Source organism: Calidris pugnax, unplaced genomic scaffold (genome assembly GCF_001431845.1).
Source record: "Calidris pugnax isolate Ruff unplaced genomic scaffold, ASM143184v1 scaffold103, whole genome shotgun sequence".
In the NCBI taxonomy this organism is placed as follows: domain Eukaryota; kingdom Metazoa; phylum Chordata; class Aves; order Charadriiformes; family Scolopacidae; genus Calidris; species Calidris pugnax.
Genome location: NW_015090990.1, coordinates 3,757,444 through 3,780,125, shown reverse-complemented (window position 1 = coordinate 3,780,125; position 22,682 = coordinate 3,757,444). Strand labels below are relative to the sequence as shown.

General features: G+C 51.3%; 1 protein-coding gene across 1 annotated transcript in view; it reads right to left on the bottom strand.

Moving 5' to 3' along the window:
- The window catches only part of LOC106895045 (unconventional myosin-X-like), a 98,196-nt gene extending 78,500 nt beyond the window's left edge, over nucleotides 1-19,696 (bottom strand). The window contains exons 1-3 of the mRNA XM_014954129.1: nucleotides 19,426-19,696; nucleotides 15,922-15,941; nucleotides 4,845-4,943 (exon numbers count right to left, since the gene is read on the bottom strand). Of these exons, the coding sequence (XP_014809615.1) occupies nucleotides 4,845-4,943; nucleotides 15,922-15,941; nucleotides 19,426-19,696 (390 nt within the window). The remainder of the gene's footprint in view (nucleotides 1-4,844; nucleotides 4,944-15,921; nucleotides 15,942-19,425) is intronic.
- Between the last annotated feature and the right edge of the window lie 2,986 nt (nucleotides 19,697-22,682).

Below are 22,682 nucleotides of genomic sequence, written 5' to 3'. Positions count from 1 at the left end.
CCCTTCCCTCTACGCGGTTGCACTCCTTTTGCCTCAATTGCCTCATCCTTCTTCCTGCTAGAGCTTCCTCCTCCTCAGTAACCCACTCTTCAGCTATCAGGTCATCTTCTTCACCCCCTTTCAACGCAGCTGAGATTATGTGACTGTTCCCCTTCCACCATTGCCACATCCCATCCCTCCTTTCCTCCTCCTCAAGCACGATGCTGGCATTTCACAAAAGTTATTTCAGTTGCTTCCCACTCCTGGATTCAACCATGCGCCATCTCCCACCCGGTATCCCAAGCTGCTCTAGATGGTAAGACCCAAGGCAGACAGATGGGAGACTTCATACAGGCAGCCTGAAGAAGCAAACTGGCCCGCAGTAACCTTCCAAAGAAACTCAGGCTTTTCCTTCCTTTCTGGGGCTCTGGTCTCTACCTCATTTCCATCCCTGCTTGTCAGACCTCCTAGGTGCCAGCGAGGAACTGGCAGACTCCACAGAGGATGAACCGTGATCTATAGCGTTGATCTAGCTGGTATCTCCTGCCTGCTTTCCTGGAGTCCTCGGGCTGCTCTAAGTGCTAGGGGGAGGCCATCCACACAGCTGCAGGCTGAAGACAGAATGAGGTCACCCTGCCCCCCCTCCAGCGAGCCACCCGTGCCAGTCCCTTGCCAGGAGATCACTGCCGCAGCGCCTTGCAGGTGCCCACATGCACCCCTTCTCAGCTCTGACCTGCACCCTTGCCAGCGGGGGGAAGGAACACCCCAGCACAGGATCCCTTTACAAGATCCCCGTGGTGCCTGCAAAAGTGTGGGGCGATCGAAACAGCAGCTCTGTGCCTGCAGGGAGCTGGGAGGGAGGAGAAGCAGGCTCATTTCCCCACATGCGTTTGCCCCAGGTCTGCCCAGCCACACCTGATGTGACCAGGACTCAGTCTCTTCCACTGGGAAACTGCCCCACAGCCCTGTTTTCACACCAGCCAGGAGGCTTTCAAAAATACATCGCTCATGTTCATCAACAGCGGAGGATGAATCCCAGTCCAAGTGCACAGGCTGTGTCCAGGCTGCTCTGGTCTTCCCCAGACCACTTCTGCACCTGGATATCAGCAAGGTATGACTCTGCCAGCAGCAGGACCCCCACTCTTCAAGCACAGCCACAAAAAAAAACCCACATCAATTTATTTTTTCTTCTTCAGAGCAGAGGTCTCAGGCACTTCCACAAGAGAACTGAGGGAGCAGGAAGGGGGAACGGGAGAGTACAAGCTGCAGATGACAACACCAACTGGACTCTGCCAGGAGCAAAACCCTTACAGCACTTCCAAACCATGAGACAGCAAACCACCCTGGCTCGCTCTTCTCTGCTGACTTGGGCAAATTCTGGAAGGGGACAAGTCCAGAAGGGTATGACATGATCTTTCCTTACATCTGCCTGGCACTTACTCATTTACCACATTGTCAGCACTTACAGCCATTTGGACCAGAAGAGAAACATTAAGAAAACATCTAAGGAAAAAGCTGAATGGACAAATGCCCCAAAAGATGCCAGGCAGCTGGCAGCACCTGTGCCAAGAGGCTCCTATGGATGAAAAATAACTGTGTGATAGGTCAGAGATTGTCTACTTGCTCCTGTAGGCAACACAGGAGAAAATGGGACCCTGAAGAGCAACACAGGCCTTAAATACACGAGTAAACGATTAGTGGGGATTAGATCATCACCTATTAAACCTGTTTTGAGCCACCTGGTTGGAGTTATTCAGTCATCCCTCTCAAAATAAAATCAGGTCCAAGATCCTCAAAAAGCAGGTGCTCTGGCAGGACTGCAGGAAAGGTGGATTAGGAGAGTTTCTCTGGTACCCTCTGGACAGAAACACTGCATTGGTGAAATATACTCCCTGGAGCCCCACTGAGATTTGGAAGGTGAGGTCTCTGTGCCTCTGGAGAGCACTTGTGGAACATGGGAGAGGTTTCAGGCTTTCCCTGGCACTGGGACAGAGCTGGCTTCTAATCTGTCTTCTGCCCTCCAGGGTAGAGACAAGTTTCTGGCTTCCGTATCACCAGCAAGCTGCTGGGATCATCCATTTATCCTGGAGATAAATGTGGTGGTTTGTTGGTTCCCAAGATTGTGTCAAAGGAGCTTTTCCTGAGGAGCTCCTCCTGAGGAGGAAAGATCATGTCATACCCTTCTGGACTTGTCCCCTTCCAGAATTTGCCCAACACGACCCAGACATGATGACCTTCACCCCTTAGAGCTTGCAAAGTGCTGCACTGATCCAGGCCAGCCAGACCCTTTCCCAGCTCCAACCACCCCAGTAAAGAGGTTCTTGTTACCCCACCGCTCGCTTCTGGACTCCTCCAGCAACGTGCTAGGAGAGCAGTTTGGGGGAACATCCTCCCCACTGTCTTGCTCCAGGTACAGTGAGCCAGTCTGGCTTCAGCAGCTTGCACTACTGAGCTGAATATCCTGGCTAATTTTGCCTGAAGCAAGTGAGAGCACAGACAAACTGATCTCTCAGCAGAGCTGCCCCTGGAATACCCCTTTTCCAACAAGTTAACACTTAAACAGAAATTTATAGGAGTTAACAAGCAAATCTTTTTTATTTGGGAAGAAAACCCATCAGCTTTCAGTGTAACTACAAACAAGCCAGCAAATACCACCCAGGCACCTTGCAACACAGCCGAAGTTTTTTCCCCAGTGATGAACTGATTGTCTCAGATGTAGCCCACAGTTAGAAAAAAATGACTAGGACTTTCTCCAAGCCCCTGCAATGGCCAGGAGAAAAGAAAAACCTGGCTGGCAGACAAGCCAACATGAGGATTGCCAACAGCACCAGGCTGAGCAGAGGAGAAGCGATCCCTTCTCAACCTCAAATTCATCCATTAGTGCAACCCTGAGCACGTGAGCTCAGCTCCCACCCGGCATCTGAGGGATGTTTATCCATAAAGCATTTGGCCAGTCTGTCTGGACTGTGGTTTCCAATCTTGTGTTTCATAAGTGTCGGCTCCTCCTTTCCTCCCAGGAAGCCACATTTCTGATGGATTTGTTGCTTGAGGTGTTTTTAAGGAAGTGAAAACAAATGGCCAAAGCTCTGAAGCGTGACTGGCCCTCTTACCTCAGAGCTGCAGGAATGCTGGACCACAGCAAACATGAGGACACCAGATTTAGGGATCCTAAAATCAGAGAGAGCAACTGGCCCACCCCACCCAAATTAAGGTGAAGATGTTTTCAGCTGTGTTTTCACCTGGGGTAAGACAGCCAGTCCTTCCTGAAGTTATCAAGCAGTGAAGGCAGGGGAAGCACACGGTTCAGCTATTGTGGAGGGCACTGAAGAGAGCAAGCCCTTTCATGATCACCATGTGCTTTTTCTGCATAAGCCATAAAGTACATGCTCCTTCAGCCAAGCAGTGTCTTCTTTCAGGGAGAAAAAAGCGAAATTCAACTTCTTTAGACCTATGACTCCACCTAGCATTATCCTGTGCCCTTTTTCTAGCACCGACACAGGCTGGCGGTGGGTGCCACCCACTCAGCTGGCTTTGTGGTAGGATTCCTGGTGTCCTTCCAGAGGTGCCGGGTGGGTTTGGAGGATTTTCCAAGGCCACAGCAGCATATCAGAAGAGAAAAGAGCACATCTGGGAGAGTCACAGAAGTACTCACTGTTTGTTGGCAGCCCGCAGGCTGCTGCGTTACCTGTGATGAATGCCTCTGTGACCTCTTAAAATGCGTTAGTAGACTTATCCAGTGCTTCTAACACAAGGCAGCTCCTCAAGAAAGGATTTGAGAGGCTTGAGTAACCTGATGGAAATCCTAGGAGTCTGCTAGGTGACATTCTGTCTCTGAGAAAAAAATCAGGGCCTTTAAAAAGGAATGAAATCTAGCCCTTTCAAAGCAAGACTGGAAAATATGCCAGTCCTACCACTGACTCTCCACAAGCTGGAGTCCTAAATCCCCTTTTCCTTGCACCCTCCTTTGTTTGCCAGGTAAGAGGCTGAGAAAAACCTGTCCGATTTTCTGTAACAAAGAAGCTGCCCGCAGAGCACCCTTCCTCAAAACAGCTGAGCAGATCTAATTGCTCACTGCTGGAAGGCACAGTCCTGCCCATTTCCTCATCCTCCTCCCAGCCCAGGCACCAGTTTGACTCAGTAAGAACCTCAGTGAAAGCAGTGAATAGTTTTCCCAGGGCTGGGGAGCCGAGCTGACTCACTGAGGACTTGGACCATCCCCAGAGGTCCCTTCCTAACCAATATTGCTCCATGAGCACTGCAGCAGGCACTCCAGGGAACCACAAGGAACACGGGGCTAGAAATAAGGCAAGAAAAAGACCTGATTCATGTCTCTAGCAGTGAGATCTGCTCTCACAGGAGCTCAGCTGCCTTGTTGAACTGCCCTGTGCGTAGCTGCTGCATTTACACGGGGAGCTCACTTCCAGCTGCTCCTGACCCAAAGGGCTGATGGCAGAAGCCGATGGAGCAGAGGCTGGTGGACACAACGGCCCCTGCAGCAGCACAGCTTGCAAGAAGCACATCCTGACAGAAATGGCTGCTTAGTTGGTGGAGCTGCCTCCCTTCCTAGAAGCATTTTGCCAATATAATGGTTTTGCTAGGTTGTTAATGCAACTCCTTCAAAGACGGCGCAAGAAAAACCAAGCAAAGCGAGATGGGCAGACAAATTAACTGAAGAAAGAGAACAATCTTATCTCTTTAGGCTTCGTTAGAACTTTTGCATGGTTTGTAAAAGAGCTGAGTCAATTTTCAGACAGAATTGCAGCGTTTCAATTAATGACTTTCCTCTTAACATGAAGGTCAGGCAAGACCAAGAAGTCCATCTTGCAACTTAGCATTGGCTACAACCTCATGCAAACTTTACTTACTGTGCCATAATCTGAGGTGAAGAGGACGTTTCCATCGGCACATGAGCCAACAGTGCATGGCTGCAGCTGGTCCTGCTCCCGCAGCCATACCCTGGCACCCTGCAAAAATCAGAAGACCTCCCATTAGAAAGGGCTGGAAGTTTCCAGATCCAGATCCATCATTAGAAAGGGCTGGAAGTTTCCAGATCCATACATGGGGTGCAAACACCCAAGGAAAGTTGGGGGAAGCTGTGGTATTCGGAGGCTACTTCCAGGCTACAGTTGCTTAAATTTTTTAAGCAGGTCCTACTTACATTTTCTTTTTTAACATAACACAGGAAGAAGAAAAAGCAGTTTTAATCAGTTTCACGCAGAAACCAATGTAAGGAAACACCAGTTTTTACAGGGAGAGTAATGGAAAGATACAAACATGCAGAATAGTGGGTTTGACTGTCTAAATATTTTCAAACTTAGAATAGCCGGTCATTAAGAGTCATGCTATAATAATAATGGAAAATGTAAATAAAGCATGTTTAGACTTTCATACACCCACTCATCATTGTAAATCAAAATGCTTCCAGAAGTCACCAGCAACAGCTAAGTAGACTTCACAGAGCTTTGTTTTCCTCTCTAGCAAGAGTTTCCTTGAGTAAATGACATGACTCCAGTGTTTCTCTGACATGAATATACACTGCTGTATATACATCCTGATGTATATATAGTTTCACACACGCCACAACATCTTAAATTGCTCAGTGCCTCTCAAGACAAGCCTGAGCACAAAGGGAGACTTCTGGTAACACATACGCATTGGATCTGCAGGGCAAGCAGATCTCATACCTCACCTACCAAAAAAGTGCTGGGGAAATAAGTTTTCTGGGTTGGCCTTTTCTGCCCTGCCCAACTTTGGGACCTGGCACAAGGGAAAGAGCAGGAGCACGAAGGCAAATCAGGGAGAGCATGACCTACAATTATGCAGAATCAGGCATAACGTCACACCACATTTCAGTTATTGCAAACTAATCCGTTCCACATCTTCCCATAGAAATCACATGAACTCTGCTTAGATAAGTATTGAGAAAAAGCCAAAGTGCTGAACTGTTGAGTAATGTTAGGGCCATCCCGCTTTTCATCGATTCATAGACCTACTTTCTTCCTAATTTGTCTTCTGCCCCTAAGTTATTGATTATAAAAGCCCTTCCTATCCTCTTAAACCCAACAGCACCATTAGCTCTTTGCTTATAGGCTTATTATGTTTGAAGAGATGCAATAGTATTTCTATATTACATTACATAGAATGTGGAATGCTAATTCTATTTCTAATGATTTATTTTAGTTTAGGTGGGTTTTTTTAAAGTACTCTAGTCACTTTAAACACTTTAGTACCCTGGATTTTCCTTATTGTAGAAGATACGTCTATTGGCCAACCTCCAGTGCTCAGAATAAAGAAACTAGTTTTAATGACATTTAAAAGGGCCTACATAATTCTAGCTTTGCTGCTGCATTCTGCTCTAGGGTTTCTGCAGCAGGTAGATTAATTTCCCCTCACCAAGTCAATGAAAAGCACTAGTGCATCCGACCAGCACCTAAACCCAAGGATGATGTGCAAAGATCATCCTCACAGCCAGTGAGCAACAGAAAGAGATGTTTTCTTATGTTGCAGATTTGAGTTTCAAGATCCCAGAGAGCTGGTAAGCAATGCACTGAATACAGATTTTGAGGAACTATACAGAGGTCTTCATTACATCCTCTTACATTTTTTGAAAATCTTGATGCTTGAGACAAAGTGTCCCGAGACATCTGGGCAAGACATTGCTGTTGAGAAATCAACCATTTCCCAAACCATATTTTGACTGTTCTGCATAAACATATGAACAGCAACATGCATTAGTGAAAGATCTTCATGCTATTTTCACCAGAGGCTCCTACTGCCATCACAGCATCAAGAGCCGGGAGTCAGAAAATGGCAAATTTGCGTCTGGAGTTCCCAACAGCGGGATGAAAGAAAAGATTTTCTAATACATTTATCATAAGCACTCATTCCTAGCAGTGTATTTCAGTGCCTTCAGACACCAGTAACTTAAGGGAGAGCTTGCAGGCAAGTGAAGTTTAATCAGGAGCCGAGCCCACACCTTCCCACACAGACTGCACCCCGATGGCATGGCACACACACAAGCACACACCCCCCCAGCATCAGGAGTGTGCCGTGGTCACAGAGCCCTGCAGACTGGGGTGGGTCCGGGTTACACACACTTTCCACTCCCTGAGCCTGGAAATAAATTTGGAGACAGAGGCATTTGTTGATCTGACACACAAGCGACACTCTGTGGGCAGGAACACTGTTATTTAATAGGTACATTTAGAGGGAAAAAGAGGGGAGATGGACAATGAGATCCCTCTGGTGTCTTCAACACTTAGAAACGATCAGAAAGTCCAGACTGACCCAGACTCCTTTCCCAGCAGAAGTCCATGTGCAAAACTAGTAACAAATACCCCCCCAAAGAAGACCTAATTCTTTTGTACAATATCACACCGTTTCCTGCAGATTTAAGGCAGATCCTGCTGTGTGCTGCTGAGTAGAAGGCAACACGATGAAACTTCCAGGCACGGTGGCATTTCAGCTACCCAGAACTACTTCAGTTTACTTTGATGTTGTAGCTGTTTTTACAACAGCAATTGCCTCTGCCCAGTAGAATAACTGCACCCTTCTATGTTGTTTCCAAAAGGAACGTCATGCTGAGACGGCCAGAATTAGGAACCACAGAGCAAATAATGATTGTAACTTCTGCCCAGCATAGCCCCCGTTTCCTGAAAGGCTGAGTTTGTTTTAGTGCATCTCCTTCCATCAGCCCTTTTTTCTAAACATGAAATTCCCCAAGGAGCTTTGACTAAATACAGAAACAGATGGCGACACCGAAGAGTGATGCCCTCGCATTGCTCCCCTCTCCCCCAATACCACGCATTTCATTGATCAGTTGAAAGGATTAAATTGAGCAGAAAACTCCCAAGAACTGTCAGGCAGCAAGGCTGAACTTCCATGGGAGTAGCTAGGGCAGCAAAGCACAGCGTGGCCACACACTGCACCGTGGTGACCTGCGGCTCTGGTGGGTCCCAGCTCCTGCAGGCACCACAGGCGATAGGAAAACCCCCACTCTCCCAGTGCTAGAGTAAAAACCCTTTCAGTTTTCAAACTGGGATATAGAAAGTCTCACCCACATCCAGAGGCAACACAGTTTAACAAAATGAAGCAACAAGCAGTCACGGATCTGAGGAGAAGGAGCAGCAGAGCAATGATTTTGTGTAACTGCTTTCCATTGAATAAAGACGGCGGAATACTGAGGATACAGTTAATTGAGCCCCTTATATAATGAGAATAGCTCATCCCCTCCCAATTCTTCTTTTAACTAGGAGTTAGAGGGGTTGTTTTCTTTTTAAGGGGAAAAACAACAACAGCAGGTACTGAAAAAAAGAATGAAGTAGTAATGTACCAGAGTTCCTGTATCAAGGGTAGGTCACTCGGATGTTAAATGAACTCTCGGAGACCAGCATCCTCATTCCTATGGTCTCAGTGACAATCTGGCCATGAACTGGCCTTGCCACAAAGTGCAGAGCAAAGCACAATCCTGAAAACTGATCCCATAACAGGGGGTTGTAATTTAGAAAATAAAGTTGCTTGCATACCATTTCATCAGTGCTGCCTCACTCTCACTCCATGCTGTCTTCCACTCCACAGTAAACTCTCAACTTCCACTCTAAACAGTAAACTCTAAAATACCATTTTTCTCTGTTCACGCAACCACTTCAGGCTCCTAGATTTGGAAATAAATAACATTTCCTGGTATCTGTGATAACAAGAAATCAATTGAAGGCACAGATTTCTTTGGTCTTCTGCGTCTTTTTAAGAGTGACCGATAGCAGGCATTATCTCTTGCATTCACACACCTGTGTCTGCACCTCAGGGGAGGAGGCATGCTGGGTAGGCTGGGAAAGGATGAAGGAGGTCTCAGACACCGTACCCCAGGGAAAGGGCATAGAGGCAGACAACAGGGCAAAACCCTGAGTGCAGCTGCAAAGCACCCAGGCATCACCCTCCTCACCAGCTATCCTGCTACTGAAAGCAAAGAGAGTGCCAGAGGACAAGACACAGAGCTATCTACTCACCTTTGCCTCTCCACAACCTCCCAGCTCGGCAGGAGACAGATTCAGAGACTGACACAAGCAAGCCACTGCTCTGCCACTGTGCCACACTTCAGAAACAAGTCATCATATCCTGCTCTCACCAAGATCACAGAATGATATAGTGTTGGAAGGAACCTCTGGAAATCATTTAGTCCAACCCCCCTGCCAAAGCAGGTCCACTTAGAACAGATTGCACAAGAACTTGTCCAGGTGGGTTTTGAAGGTCTGCAGAGGTGGAGACTCCACCACCTTTCTGGGCAGCCTCTTCCAGTGCTCTGCCACCCTCAAGGTAAAGAAGTTCCTCCTCATGTTTAGATGGAACTTCTTATGTTCAAGTTTGTGCCCGTTACCTCTTGTCCTGTGACTGGGAACCACTGAAAAAAAGATTGGCCCCATCCTCTTGACACCCATCCTTTAGGTATTCATAGGTGTTGATCAGATCCCCCCTCAGCCTTCTCTTCTCCAGACTAAAAAGACCCAAGTCCCTCAGCCTTTCCTTGTGAGAGAAATGCTCCAGGCCTCTAATCATCTTTGTAGTCCTCTCCTCTTATTTGTATAGCCCGGACTACACTGGAATCTTCATGTTTCCCCATGATGTCCTCTTTTCTGGAAATGGCTTCTTCCCAGGTGCAAGCGAGAATGAGCTGCCCCAGCTGCACGGAATTTGAGGAGACGGGTGCTGCCTCTCTGTGACAGCACTCACATGTCCCGTTCCTCCTCAGGCACAAACCTGCACAACTCCCAAGAGCAACATGCTTGGCTGGGGCTACAACCATGATGGGTGCATCAGTTTTCCAAGAGTTATTTATTCAGAGTGGAAAAGTGCTTTTGGTTGGAAGTCACCTCCCAAGGTATGAACCATGCACATGATTGTCCACTCTGCTCCCATTATGGGAGGGTTTTGTGATGTTTGCTTTGTGAGTGAACGTAGCGCTCGGGCTCCAGATCCACCTGCAAACACAATACTAAAGAGGCTCTTGCAGTGCCTTAGTTTGGGTACCTGTCCCCAATCGCTGCTGCAGCCACGCTGCAAGGGGCAGGGATGTCTCAAAAACGGACCCCTCTGCACTGTGAGTCCAAGTCAAAAATTGCTCTAAGTTTTTCGGCTGCAAGTACTATGTCTGTACATACCTTTGTCCTCCTAGCACACTGAGGATGCTCAGTGGGTATTCGGCATCCAAGCCTGGTGCTTTTCCTGGTGATGGATCCATATGCGCCTGGGCTTGGAAGCAGCACTGTGCTAAGCCAGCTTTCTTCCCAGCCTCAGTGGGCTTTGTGGTTGTAAACCACGCAGCAGAGATTGGGCCAGAAAGGCCCTTGCAATCCAGACAAAGCCAGGATCAGGTTTCAATAAATGCACTTTTCAACAGATTGATCTAGATGATCATGAATAAGTGATAGGACAGATTCAGAGAGACTTAGCTAATGGATACGAGGTCGGTGGGGAGGGGGAGTTCCTGACACCCTAGACCCTTATGGGAAGGAATGCAACCTTGCTGTTTTTCTGATGTCAGTCTGAAATGAAGTCATACAGCCAGTCCCTGGGTTGTATCTGATCAGCAAAACCTGGACCAGCTGCTGGAAGGGAGGGGGCAGCCCAGGGGGCCACAGGTGAGGAGAGGGACAGAAGCAAGAACAGCTGAGCTGGCAGCAGCCTGGCGAGAGGGATGATACCTGCAGGGACAAATGAAACAGAAGTCTACTTCTTGCAAGGCACCAGGATGACAGGCTGCAGAGCAAGAAGGGACTGGATTTCACCTGGGAAGGACCCGTGGCTACCACACAGTAGCCCACTGAGCCCAGCCAGCCTCTGCAGGCCAGCACAGCCCCCAGAGCTGAGCACCAAGCTGCAGCCGTGGGTCCTGCTGCTCGGGAGCTGTGTCCCAGGATGAGCCCATGACTCAGACTAGTTCTGCCAATTAGCAACCCCATTCCTTACTAATTAAGGAGCCAAGCCCTCACTCTGCCAGCAGCTTTGCAGAATAGTGGTATCAGGAAGAGGTTTGTGCATTTTAAATCATCTAATCTAAGAGCAGTTTGTCACTTCTGGTCATTGATGTATGTGCACTGCTTCCCACCCCTCTTTCACCTCCCCCTCCCATCTGTTCTGTTCCTCTCTCCTCCCCCAGTTTGGCTGCTGCACAGCTTCTCCCCACTCTCCTGCACATCTCCCAACTTCAGATATCCCCCAGGAAATGCCTGGTCCTTGAAGGTAATTCTTGCTCTTCTCAAAGGAGCAGCTCCCTGCCACAGCAACCACACCAGCTCTTCACCATGGAAGTGGAGGGAATGAAGCCCAGCCCTTTTCCCGTGCTTCAGGGCTGCCCTTTGCCATGAGCACGAGGTGCCCAGGGAGCAGGCAGGTGTGCATCCCTCCAGACTTCACTGCAAGCTCTCTCCAGGCTCAGTTTAAGATGAGCTTCCCCCTGCAATTCCACCACGAGGAGTGGAGTCAGGTGAAGTAACAATCCTGCAGAGTGTGCAACCATCAGGGAACTTCTCACCAGCCTCAAAAAAGGCTTCTCACCAGCTGTTCATAAAAGCCAGCACCACTTCCATGCCTTCTCTACAAGCTCTTCCCCACCTAAAACCCAAATTAAAACAAGTCATTCCCTAGGCACATTATTCACACAGATATCTACAGATGTGTATTCCTTGTCTCTTGAACATCCCTAACACATCACAGCAACTCTGCCTTTCCCACATCTTCTCTGTAGCCCTGAAAGGAAGGAAGCAGCATGACATGTGCAGCAGCCTAGCCTGGCCTTAGCAATGCCTTCACTGACCGGCTACCAGCTCCAAACTGAGCAAGGGAAGAGCTGTCCCTGCCCTGCCCTCAACTTGGACATTGCTTTGGGTCTCCTCTCCCTCTTGCCACCGAATAGAAAGCTTCCTTGCAGCTCCCTCCCTCTCTCAAATTCTGCCAATGGCTTCAAGACCGAGGCTGGGCTGATGGATGGCTGAGTGGCATGCAAGGTCCACAGTGGAGAGCCCAGAGCCTCAGAAAGCCACAAGGATACAGCAGTCTGTCACAGAGACACCAGCTCCACCATCCTGCCTCTGAGCAGCCGCAGTGCAACACGTTTTATAAAAATCTCAGAAGAGAGCCCTGAAACAGCGTTTCTTCAGCAATGTTTATTACACGTAATTTGGGATTATGTCCAATACCTTTTTGCAATTTGCCACATCCTTGACTTCAATAATTCCCTGCCATGTGGAGTTCTACCATCTACTCACACATTATAGGGAAATGTACACTTTTTAATCAATCAGTCTCATCACTGTGAAGCAGAAAATCCCTTTTTCTCGCAGTCAGAGGTGGAGGAGCAGAGGAATCCAATCCACCTTCCATGTCTCATCCATTATTTTCTGCTCTTTTGCCACGTCTCCCCCTATTTGTCATTTCACTAATAAAGTATTCTCAGGGTTTTTAAACTCTTCACGAGATATTTTCCTGGTGCTTGATCGTCCTCAGTGTCCTTCCCTCAAACACCACACAGAAAGCAAGCGGAGTCCCTCTGAGCTGGGATGTGCTGTCAACCAATTTGAGTGAAAGTGGGGAAAAAGAGAAGAACAGCCCACACAAGAAGCTGGGGAACAGTAAAGACAGTTTAAAGAGCCCATGTTTTACTGTTTTATCTTCTAAAATTACTGGGGACAAAGACACCGTCTAGTAGCAGCATCCAACTACTAGATGGGGATGGCAGCATTGCAAATAGCAATGGAGCCATGCAGAAGTTTTTAATAACAATCCCTGGAAAGCACCCCTCCTGCATCACATTGAGATGCTGAAGTGCTTTCCCATATATTAGTAAAGGGAAATGATGTATTAAAAATCAACAGGTCCAAGAGTTCCCAGAGATCTGTCCAATAAAGTTTCTCACCAGCTGATTTTCATTTTTGATAAGCCTGGAAATGACGAGGAAATTCCAAGAGAGTGGAAGGGTCAGAGCCTAAACAAGAGTGATAGCAGGATTATCCCAAGGAACCATGGGTTCCTTAGTCTGACAACCCCAGGGAAAATACAGAGGTTTTGCCTTCAGCTTTTCCAAGTTAAAGAGACTCTAGCTTTAGTCAACATCCAGTGCCAGTCAACATGTGCAAAGAAGTCTAGTCAAAAAGACTTCTTCGTTCTTTGCCTCCAAGCATAAGAGATGGGACATGGGACAGTAACAGATTCTCATGGCATTGATCATATAGAACACAGTATTCTGATAGAAGTCAGACCTTGAGGAGCAAAGAGCAGCAAAGGGATCTCAAACCAGTTGTTACGAATGGGGAAATCCACAAGTAATTGAGGGAATTTCTAAGAAAACCCTGCAGAGGCAGAGCCAGTGGTATTTTGTACTCCCATGAAGGACCTAAAATCAAGAGTAGTGCTGACAGTACTAGCAGATGCCAACATCTGGTAGATCACTAAGTACCCACAAGGATGAGACCATCAGAGCGGCATGGATTCCACAGTCTGCTTGTTTGAACAAAATGGGATTAAAATACAGCCAAACTGAAAGGTCAGTTTCAGGGTAGAAGGAATGTAAGGAGCACTTCAAACAGAGGAATGTCTTCTGGAAAGTCACAGACCCGAAGAGGATTGCAAAGTGCTGAACAGAAACTCCCGGGACATTTGGTTGCAACAAAAGCTGATGCATGTCTGGGATGTATAAACAGGAGGAAGGAAGTTTACTGCTTACTTATGCTTTGAGGTGTGAGAGAGAAGCCTTCCAGAGAAAATCTAAAAAATTCAGTCATTTTTGCTCTTCAGAAGGATCCCTTGTAATGCAGAAGTACTTGTGAAAATGTTAATGTCGTTATGTAGATTGGGCAGAGCTAGGGCTGCCTTGTCTACCCCAGACACTGATAGCAGGGGGATCACAGCAGCATGTGGCCCAGCATGGGCTGCAAACCTCACCTTGGTCCCTGTGTACTCAGCTAATTAAACCCTGCTGCGAGGACACTGCTGCCAGCAGCACCCAGACCCCTGCTCTGCTACCTGCTGCCTCCCCTTTGTCAGCAGCCCCGTGCCGGAGGACAACGTCTTGCAGGCAGAGAAGTTATCTGGGATGAAACAGCTCTCACGAAGCAGAAGAAAAGTAGGACCCGAGAACGGATGGAGCTGCCAGACACTTCAGGAATGAAGCAGGATTTATTTTAAAACAAGGTTGTGTAACCACTTGAAGAAACTGCAAAAGGCGGGGGATCCTCCAGAAATAAAAAGCCTTTCCAGAAAGTGTGATTCAGCCAAATCTTAATGGTTGGCTCAAGAAGAAGGTAACGGGAATCAACAGGACTAACACCCAGCCCTGGTCCAAACCTGAATTGCCCCCCTTCTCATCAAATACGCCGATCACTGTATCTACAACAGGCCCCACCACTGGTTCAGTCGTTACGGTAATTAGTGCGTTTATAACGACAGGACCCAAGAGAGCCCAGAGGCTGTGCCAAGCAGTGCATGGCAGACAGGCTCTCCGTAGGTGTTTTTCCTGGGACTCGGCTCTGCGGCGCTGCTGAACTGTGTGCCACCCTGGGTGGAAATGAGGAGACTGAACCAGAGAGCTTAGGGTAACCGGAGGATAACCAGGAAACCCAGGCTTGCAGAAGTTTCAGTCTTAATGATGACATTTCAATAGCTCGCGCACTCTCCTCAAAGCAAAATGGGAAATAAGAAATTGTGAAAGATTTGCGATTATTATGTTAAAAAAAAAAAAAAAAAAAGGTGGTGGTGAGGAGGCAAGATGTGAAAGCAGAGCGGTACGAGGTGGTTTTGGGGGCAGCGAAGGGGCTGCAGGCTGGCCCAGGGGAGACCCGGCTTCCCTGCTCGTGGGGGCTCCCACCCCGCGCCTGCGCCAGCCCAGCCTGGCACCGCTGATGGGATCTGACAAGGTCACAGCTCACAGCCCTGCTCCAGACGAATGCCCTAAGGAGGGAAGGAGGGAGCTAACAGGACTCCCTCTCTTCCGCCAGACGCTTCTTCGTGTCACCTTTGGCACAGGAGCTTCCTTCCCTGCAATTGCTGCTCCACAACAGGGCAGCAATTTTTTGCCCTACATGTGCCTCTTTATCACGCTGGATGGTTTTGGGAAGATGCAGCTGGGGATGGAGGATTCTGCATCCATGCTACACCAGCCCCATAGATAACTGCAAGGTACTTCTCTTTAGCTGAACTACACAGATTAATTAAACAGAGAGGGGTTGCTCTCTTTGGTATTGACACAGAGAGCATTACATACACAGCATGGATATAATACTCAGCATTTCTCTGTCTCTTCCCAGTCTCTCCAGATCCTCTTTTCTAAGAGGTCACCATATTCTTGGTGAACTGAGTGGAGGTCATCACGGAAAGTTGGCAATGCGCATGGTCCTCAGGGGAGGAGAGAGGCTTGGTGGGAATACTCCTTCACGGAGCAGCCCTGCTGCTGAAAAAGACGATGCTCCATCTACCATTTCTTTCCAGGACGGCATTTTCCTAAGCCAAGGGTTGTTAACAGACGAGCACTCAGCCCACTGTTATCTGGGAAGACAGCACATCACTCATGGTCAGCGTCATCCAAGTCAGCTGAACCATTTCCCTCCTCTCAGACAGGAGTCTCTGGAAGGATTCTTTGGGACATCCAGCCACACTCCTCTCTGACAGGAACTCCACCTTCTCCCAACTGCAGGGACCATGGGGAGGGCAAACCAAGCTGTTGAGAAACCTACTCCAGGATGCCATGTACGAGCCCTCCCCACTCAGCACAACCTGGGCTCCCCAGGGACACTGATCTCTGCATGATGCAGCCAAGCAGCTTCAACCAAGAGCTCAAAGGTGGTGAGAATCGCGTGTGCAACCAAAAATCAGACCAGTCCTGTACCTGCTGCAGGAGGCAGGCTCCACACTGCGAAGATGCATTTGCAGACAAGTCCCTTCAGCTCTTCTCCTTACCCACTCAGAGTACACTCTGTCTGCGAATGCTTGCACACATGAGTTTACGCCAGGATTATGGACCCATCAGACACCTGGAGGACAGCATGTACAGCTGAGTATCACGTGGCCAGCAAAGGGCCATGCTCTGCAGACTGCCCAATGGCTTTGTGGAGTAGTCAGACATTTTCCAGTTGCATCAAGCGGCCAGCACAGGAGCCAGGGCAAAGCTGCCAGAGCAAACTAGACCTGGCAAAGCTGGTTGCTTGCTCCCCACCATGATGCCTCCGACTGGAGCCAAGAAAGCAGCTCAGGTGCATGCATGGTGACAACTCAGGCAGCCCTAGTGCTCCTCCATTGGCTTGATCCTGGGGCTCTCTGCTGGTCTGCATGTTCCCCTGGGGGAGGTGGCTCCTCTCCCCACTTCCATGGCAGATGTCCCAGGCCACAAAGAAGAGAAGGGCTGTAGCCAGGGGAGGATGGGGACCAGTGAAGACCAGACCAGCCATAGGGAGGACAGCTCAGATCACCATAGCCATGCAGGACTTGAGCACAGGATCCCCCTGCCTTTCTCTCTCAATGTCAGAAAGCTTAAGGACTTCGGGGGATTTATTTTACAACACAGATGAAAAGCCTTGCACTTCAACAAAAGAGAAATGAGAAAAACTGTTTAACGCTTAAAATGCTGGCATTCCTAGGCCAGTAGCACACAAGCAGAAGGAGAACAGCATCTGTGACACCACTGGATGCTGCTGCCCAGTACAGGCTGACCATGGGGCCGTGCCGGCTGGTCACTCTAACTGGAGGGCAGAGAGGGATGGGGTGGGATGGGAGAAGTGTCTCCTTTAACCCTGGCCACGACATTCCTGCTCCTAGGGGAGAGCTGGCGAGCGAGTCACATCCTCTGTGTCACCCCACATCCTGCCCACACTCCAGACGCAGGGAAACTATCATCCGTCACCGTCACAGTGCCACAGCCCTGGCCTCCAGGGCCCCTCCTCCCTGTCTGGGCACAGGACTCAACGCAGCAGCCAAGAAAGGAGACGGTGGAACACACACACCATCTCAGCTCCTCTGCTCGTGCCTGGCTGGAGCAAAGGTGTCATCCGTCACATCTCTGAGCCGTGCCACACACCGACCTCAGATGGCAGAGACACACACCCTTGTGCTGTACCGCTTGCTGAGGATGAAGGATTTCTAATCTGCTCTGCTTGGGACCCTGCAGGGGGAGAGCAGTGGCAGCACACAACCCGCCAGCTCTCCGTCCCTGGGGTCAGCAGTCAGAGGACACAGGCACAACACACAGGAAGCCCTTCAGCAGTGTCAAGCTGACACAACCGGCCAAAACCATTCCCACCTTGGCAGAGCCAGGACGATAAGTAGGTTGAATCCATCACTAAGCCACTTATCATAGATAAACTTCAAAGAATAGGAACTCCTTTGGTCTCTGGCGTGCTGAGGGAGAAACCAGGGAAGCTGGGAAGATCCATGGCATCCCCACCTAGCCCCAGACACTGATCACATTGCTGAGCGTAGTATCTAAATGCTGCACGCACAGCATGGGAGCCTGCTAAGGCAAGACCAACAACACACTGGGGTTTAGGCTATTCATTGTAAGGGAAGACATGTATCCCCTGGGACAAACTTGGCTTCTGCTGCAGCAGAAAGAGGTGGAGCAACTCCCTTCTGCTCAGGCATTGCCCTCCCACCAAGAACCCCCCATGGAGAAGGAGGAAAAGTGTCTGGGGTGCAGCAAATGCCAAACATTCCCGCTCCAGCGAAGCCACGTCCCCCCCCCTCCCGCCCCTACTGCCTTTCCTGCAAAGCAAAGCTTGATGCTTTCCCACGCATGCTTTCCCCAGCTCTCCAGCCTTGGCCACCTCGCTTCACTAGGTTTTAAACCTGTGATTTACAAGAGATGTAAGACTCCTAGAGAGTCCCTGGCTTCAGGGCTGCCCCTCAGGCCTTCCCTGGAAATCCCTGCTTCTCCAGATGAGAGCAGAATCATGCCTGGACAAGTGGAGCTGGACAAAGCAGGCAGCTTTCCGCTGGGTGCTACTTGATGAGACACACACCTCTGGGCATCCCCTCTCCAGCCTCCCATTCCCATCAGGCGCTTCAGGCTCCTCCGTGGCTACTCCTGTTGCAAGAGGCCAGGAGTTTCCTCGTGACAGAGGGGTGGGCACACAGGCTCTGGTGAAATGGCCCTTTGGGAAACCCTGGCCTCCATCTGATTAGATACAGGCGGCCCAGGCTTTCAGGAGCAGCAGGTTAATCAGTTAATGGCTGGAAGGAGCCTGGGTGATGTGCTGTGCATTGCCTGTGGGGCAGCCCCAGCAGCACAGCCCCCGGGGGCAGCCACTCCTTCCTCGCTGCGGCCAGATCTGGGAAAACATCTGTTCTGATAAAGAAAGTGCTTCACTGGGGAGGGGGCAGGCCCGAGCCCATCAGCTGCTCCAGCCCACCGACACCAGGGGCTGCTCCCAGGGGGCTGTCAGTTCCCCCGCCGCACCCAGGACATGGCAAGGGCCAGACACTGGGTTTAATGGCCTGGAAACCAACTGGGAGTTGGAGAAGGGGGGATGTGTGATGCCCCTGCCCCCAAATGGGAGGCTTTCAGGGCTCAGCTGCAGACCTCAGGATGGCCTCGCCACCTCACAGTGCCTGCCATGCCCGCTGCCAGTGCCATGGGGCTGTCACCCATGGGGTCAGCAAGGGCTGCCCCAGCCTTGCACCCACCTGCCCCTCACAACCAAAGGCAGCATCAGACTGGGCTGAAACCTGTGTGTGCTCAACGAAGAAAGAGGGAGAAAGAATTTTGGGGGGGATGCGGGGTGTGCACGGAACCGGCCCACGTGCATTAAGGCTGCACATCACTTTTGACTGGGCAGAGGCACGGAGGAGGCAGCGGACTGGGGCTGACGCTCCCTCCCGTTCCACACACACTTCCCGGTTCCTCCCCGGCGGGGCTCTGGCCCGGTGCCCCGTGCGGCGAGCCGAGCTGTGGCATGCACACGCAGGCAGGAGCAGGCTCCGGACCCTTAAATCGCTCCAAGGGATTAAAGCAGCATGAGAGCCGTCTCTGGGCAGCCATGACTATCATGCGACAAATCCTTCTCCTCCCGCAAGCAGCCCTCCGCCTGTATGGCTGGCACCGCGCATCACCGGGGCTCCGGTAACCCGTTCAGCTCCTCCTAAGGGCTGCCCGGTGCCGCGCTGGGCCTGGGGACCGCTCGGGGAGGACAAGCCCCGCCGCCTCTCAGGAAAAGTGCAAGCGGGACCCTGCCCCGGGGAGGGGGCTGCGGGGCCGCGGCGAGCCCCGCGGGGCGCTCAGCATCCCTCCCGCCGCTCCCGGGGCAGCACCCGGCGGCCCAGAGCTTGGGCACGGCACCCCGATGCTCATCCCACCCCGGGACCTGACCCTGCCGCCCGGCGTCTTCCCCCACCTCCCCCAGGCAGGGACCAGCCGCCGCCTGCCCCCCCCCCCCTTCCCCCCCCCCGCCGTGAGGAGGAGCGGGATCAGACCGAGAGCGGCGGCTTCTCGCTCTCCAGAACTCTCCTCCGCGCCCGGTCTGAGGCCGCCGGGCACCGGGCGGGCGGCGGAAACGTCGAGCGGTGGCGGGGCGCAGGGGGCCGCCATGTTGTACGGCAGAAGGAGGCGGGCGGGGCCGTCGTCGGGCACTTCCGTTTCCGGTGTGTCCGGGCCGTGGAGGCGGTGTGGGGAGCGGGAGTGCGGCGGGGCTTGGGCACTGAGGAGCCGGGGAGGTGGTGAGGGTGGCTGGGGAGGAGCCAGCATCTCGGGGCTGGGAGGGGGGGAGATGCTGGAAAGGGTTTGGGATGCGGGAGGCGCCGGCTGAGCCCGGGTGGGCAGTGCCACCCGGGGACACGCAACGGGGAGAGGGGACCGCCTCGGTGCACAGCCACAGCAGCCGGGAGCGGGGTTTGGAAGGACCACTGATGTCTTCTGGAAGAGCAGAGGTTTTGGGGTTCGGGGTCCCTTCAGCGGGTCAGCAGAGTGTGATACCGTGACGGAGAGCGTTAACAGGAACCCTGACAGCACTCCAAAGTTGGATCTCTCCAATCCGGAACAGGTAGCGTAGAGCAACAGGCTGGGTGAAGTTTGGCAAAAAAGTGTGGCCAGATGACAGTCCCTGAGTACCTGGGCTATGGGGGGTGTTTCTTGCAGTAGGAAGATGTAGTTTCCTTATTCTGAAAGAAAGGAGACCAAACAATGAGAGGGAGGAAGTTTTGAGGATTGAGATTTTTTTGTTGGATAAGGTGCTTTTTGAACTATTTAGAAGACACAGGGCTCTTGAGGGAGGTAGCAGTGTCTTGTCCAATCTCTGCCACAAGACAGAGTCACACCTAGGCCACTGCAACAGATGCCTGTGACAGCCACCCCACCAGCCTCTTCCACCTTCACTATCTGGACCTTTTTGTAAGGTTTCCTAATATGTGTCACTGTCGTGTGTCCTTCCATTTTGATATCAAGTCACTGAGAGCTATCCTGAGCATGACTGTCCAACCTCTTTTGTACTCGTGCTGGATTAGCTTAATCTACACCACTTTCCCTGTCTTATGAAAACATCAAGCAAGACGGCGCCAGAAGCCTAACAGTCCTTATCTCCCATCTAATACTTCTATCCACAAGGCCAATTACCCTGTTAATGAAGGGGATTAGATCAACTCAACAGTGATGTGTCCTTGAAAGTCCTCTTTGCAGCTCCACATTTGTCATCGGGCTGTTTCTGCTGCGGCCAGCCTTCTCCCAGCGGGAGGACAGTTCCTCCTCTGCTATTGCTGCCTCTGCAGACCATTTTGGCTGCCCAGCTTCAACCTTTTGGGTGGTCATCAGAGGGGTTAAGGAGCTCCTCACAGCCACGGGAAAGTTGAGGGGGAGCATACATCTCCTTTACCTCTTCTGTCCACCTGCCAAGGGTCTCTACCAGTAGGTATCTCCAGCACCAAATGTCCCCTCCCAGACTTCTCCAGTGGAGAACTTTGGCCATGGTTCCTGTCATCCAGGACTGGGCTGCCCATCAAGGGCAATGACCCTCACAGCTGCACGTCAAGGGAGACCTGACAACGAAGTGGCAAACGAGCAGCACACCTAGTCCCAGTGAACACACCAAGCAACCCAAAAGCACACATCATAAGCCTTACCTTTGCTTCCCAGGACGGGGTCCTTGTGAGCCCCCTTTCCCTTTCCTGTTCTTCAGCTCCCAGAGAGTGCTGCAAGGTTGTGTTTCCACATGCACTGTGGAAAACAATTCTAAGGCAGTAACTGCTGCAGTTTTTATCACGGTGACAGCCAGTGCAGCCCCTGTGTTTCTGGGCTGGAAGGGAGCAGTCGCTGTTCCAGCCTCGCAGATATCCCTGCAGATCTGAGCCAAGGGGCTAATGGGGTTTGGAAAGCCCAGGGTGAGGCAAGGAACCAACTAGTTGTTCAAAAGACAAGTTTTTTTAGTATTAACACAACCGTCAAGCAACACGTTCTAGGATGGAAGAAGAAGGTGGCTTGACCCAGTCCTCAGAACAAAGTAGCTTTCCAAACTGCCCAGGCAATAAACATTGGATTCCCAAAATGCAGCAGCAGGGACTGATGCTGACAGCCCTGTGCTCCATCTGCCTGGTAGGAAAAGTGGCTAGAATCTTGATAAAAAACTTATGTTGGATATTTGCTCCTTTCTGTTACAGGATTAAATCATTAGTCCTGCATTCATGCAGCCCACCTGGAACTGAGGATGTCTGAACTGTCTCCTAAATGTTTTTAGGTGCTGCTTGTTGGGAAGGGGTGGCTACCGTGATCTGCTTCTTTGCAGAGCTTTGATAAGCAGGCAAGTTCTGACTTGCCACCACTGCCCGCCTGGATGCTGCCACCACCATGTGTCTGGCACCTCACCTCTGCATCCCAGCAGCTCCAGGGCTGGCTGCCACATCAGCCATGTGATGAACTCAAAGCAGACAATGAGGGCTGGAATGGACCCCACCGCCCAGAACAAGTCTGAGACCCCTCTCCAGCCCATCAGCCCCCCTCCCCAACTCGGGGCTGCCTCCTGCCCTCAGCCTGGCACAGCAGTACCACTCGCATCTTCGGCAGCGATGCCGGCAACCCGGCAAGCTCCCAGCCCTCCTACCAGCCCAGCTGCAGATGGCACAGGAACCGGGGTGCCGTGGCTGTCCTCCTCTGCCTGTAGGCAGAGAGCTGGGATCTGGCAGAGGAACACCAGGGCAGGCGGGTGCTGGTGGTGGGGGGGTCTGGCGATGAGCTATTCCTGCTTCTGTGAAAGGAGCAGCCCTCTGGTGCTGCAGGCAGCAGAGCCCCGCACCCAGCCGTGGCGGCAGCAGACAGTGAGTCAGCTTCCTGCTGGGCTTTCCACACCGAGGGAAGGTCGGCGGAGGACTGGCAGGAACAAGCCGAGGCAGGAATTCCTCCTGGACACCAGACAATATCCTGATTTCCTCCTCTGCCACGGGTCTGGCACACGGCTGGGAGGTGGGCAGGCCAACGTGCCCCCGCTGCGGGTGGTGAGCATCTGCCAGGCTCGCTCTCCCATCACCTGAAGGGAACGAGCTGTGACAGCTCGGCCGCGGGTGCCACCTCCCCAGTAGCTCGTTGGAGCTGTGATCACAGGGTGGGGAACTGATTTCCTCCACCATCATCCCCGGGATGATCTCACTCGGGAGAGCTGGCAGTCGAGGCAGGATACCTCAGGCACAGATGGGGGGCACAGGGAGGCATGGATGCAGGAGGAGGGCACCCAAGCTCTGCTGTGCATTGC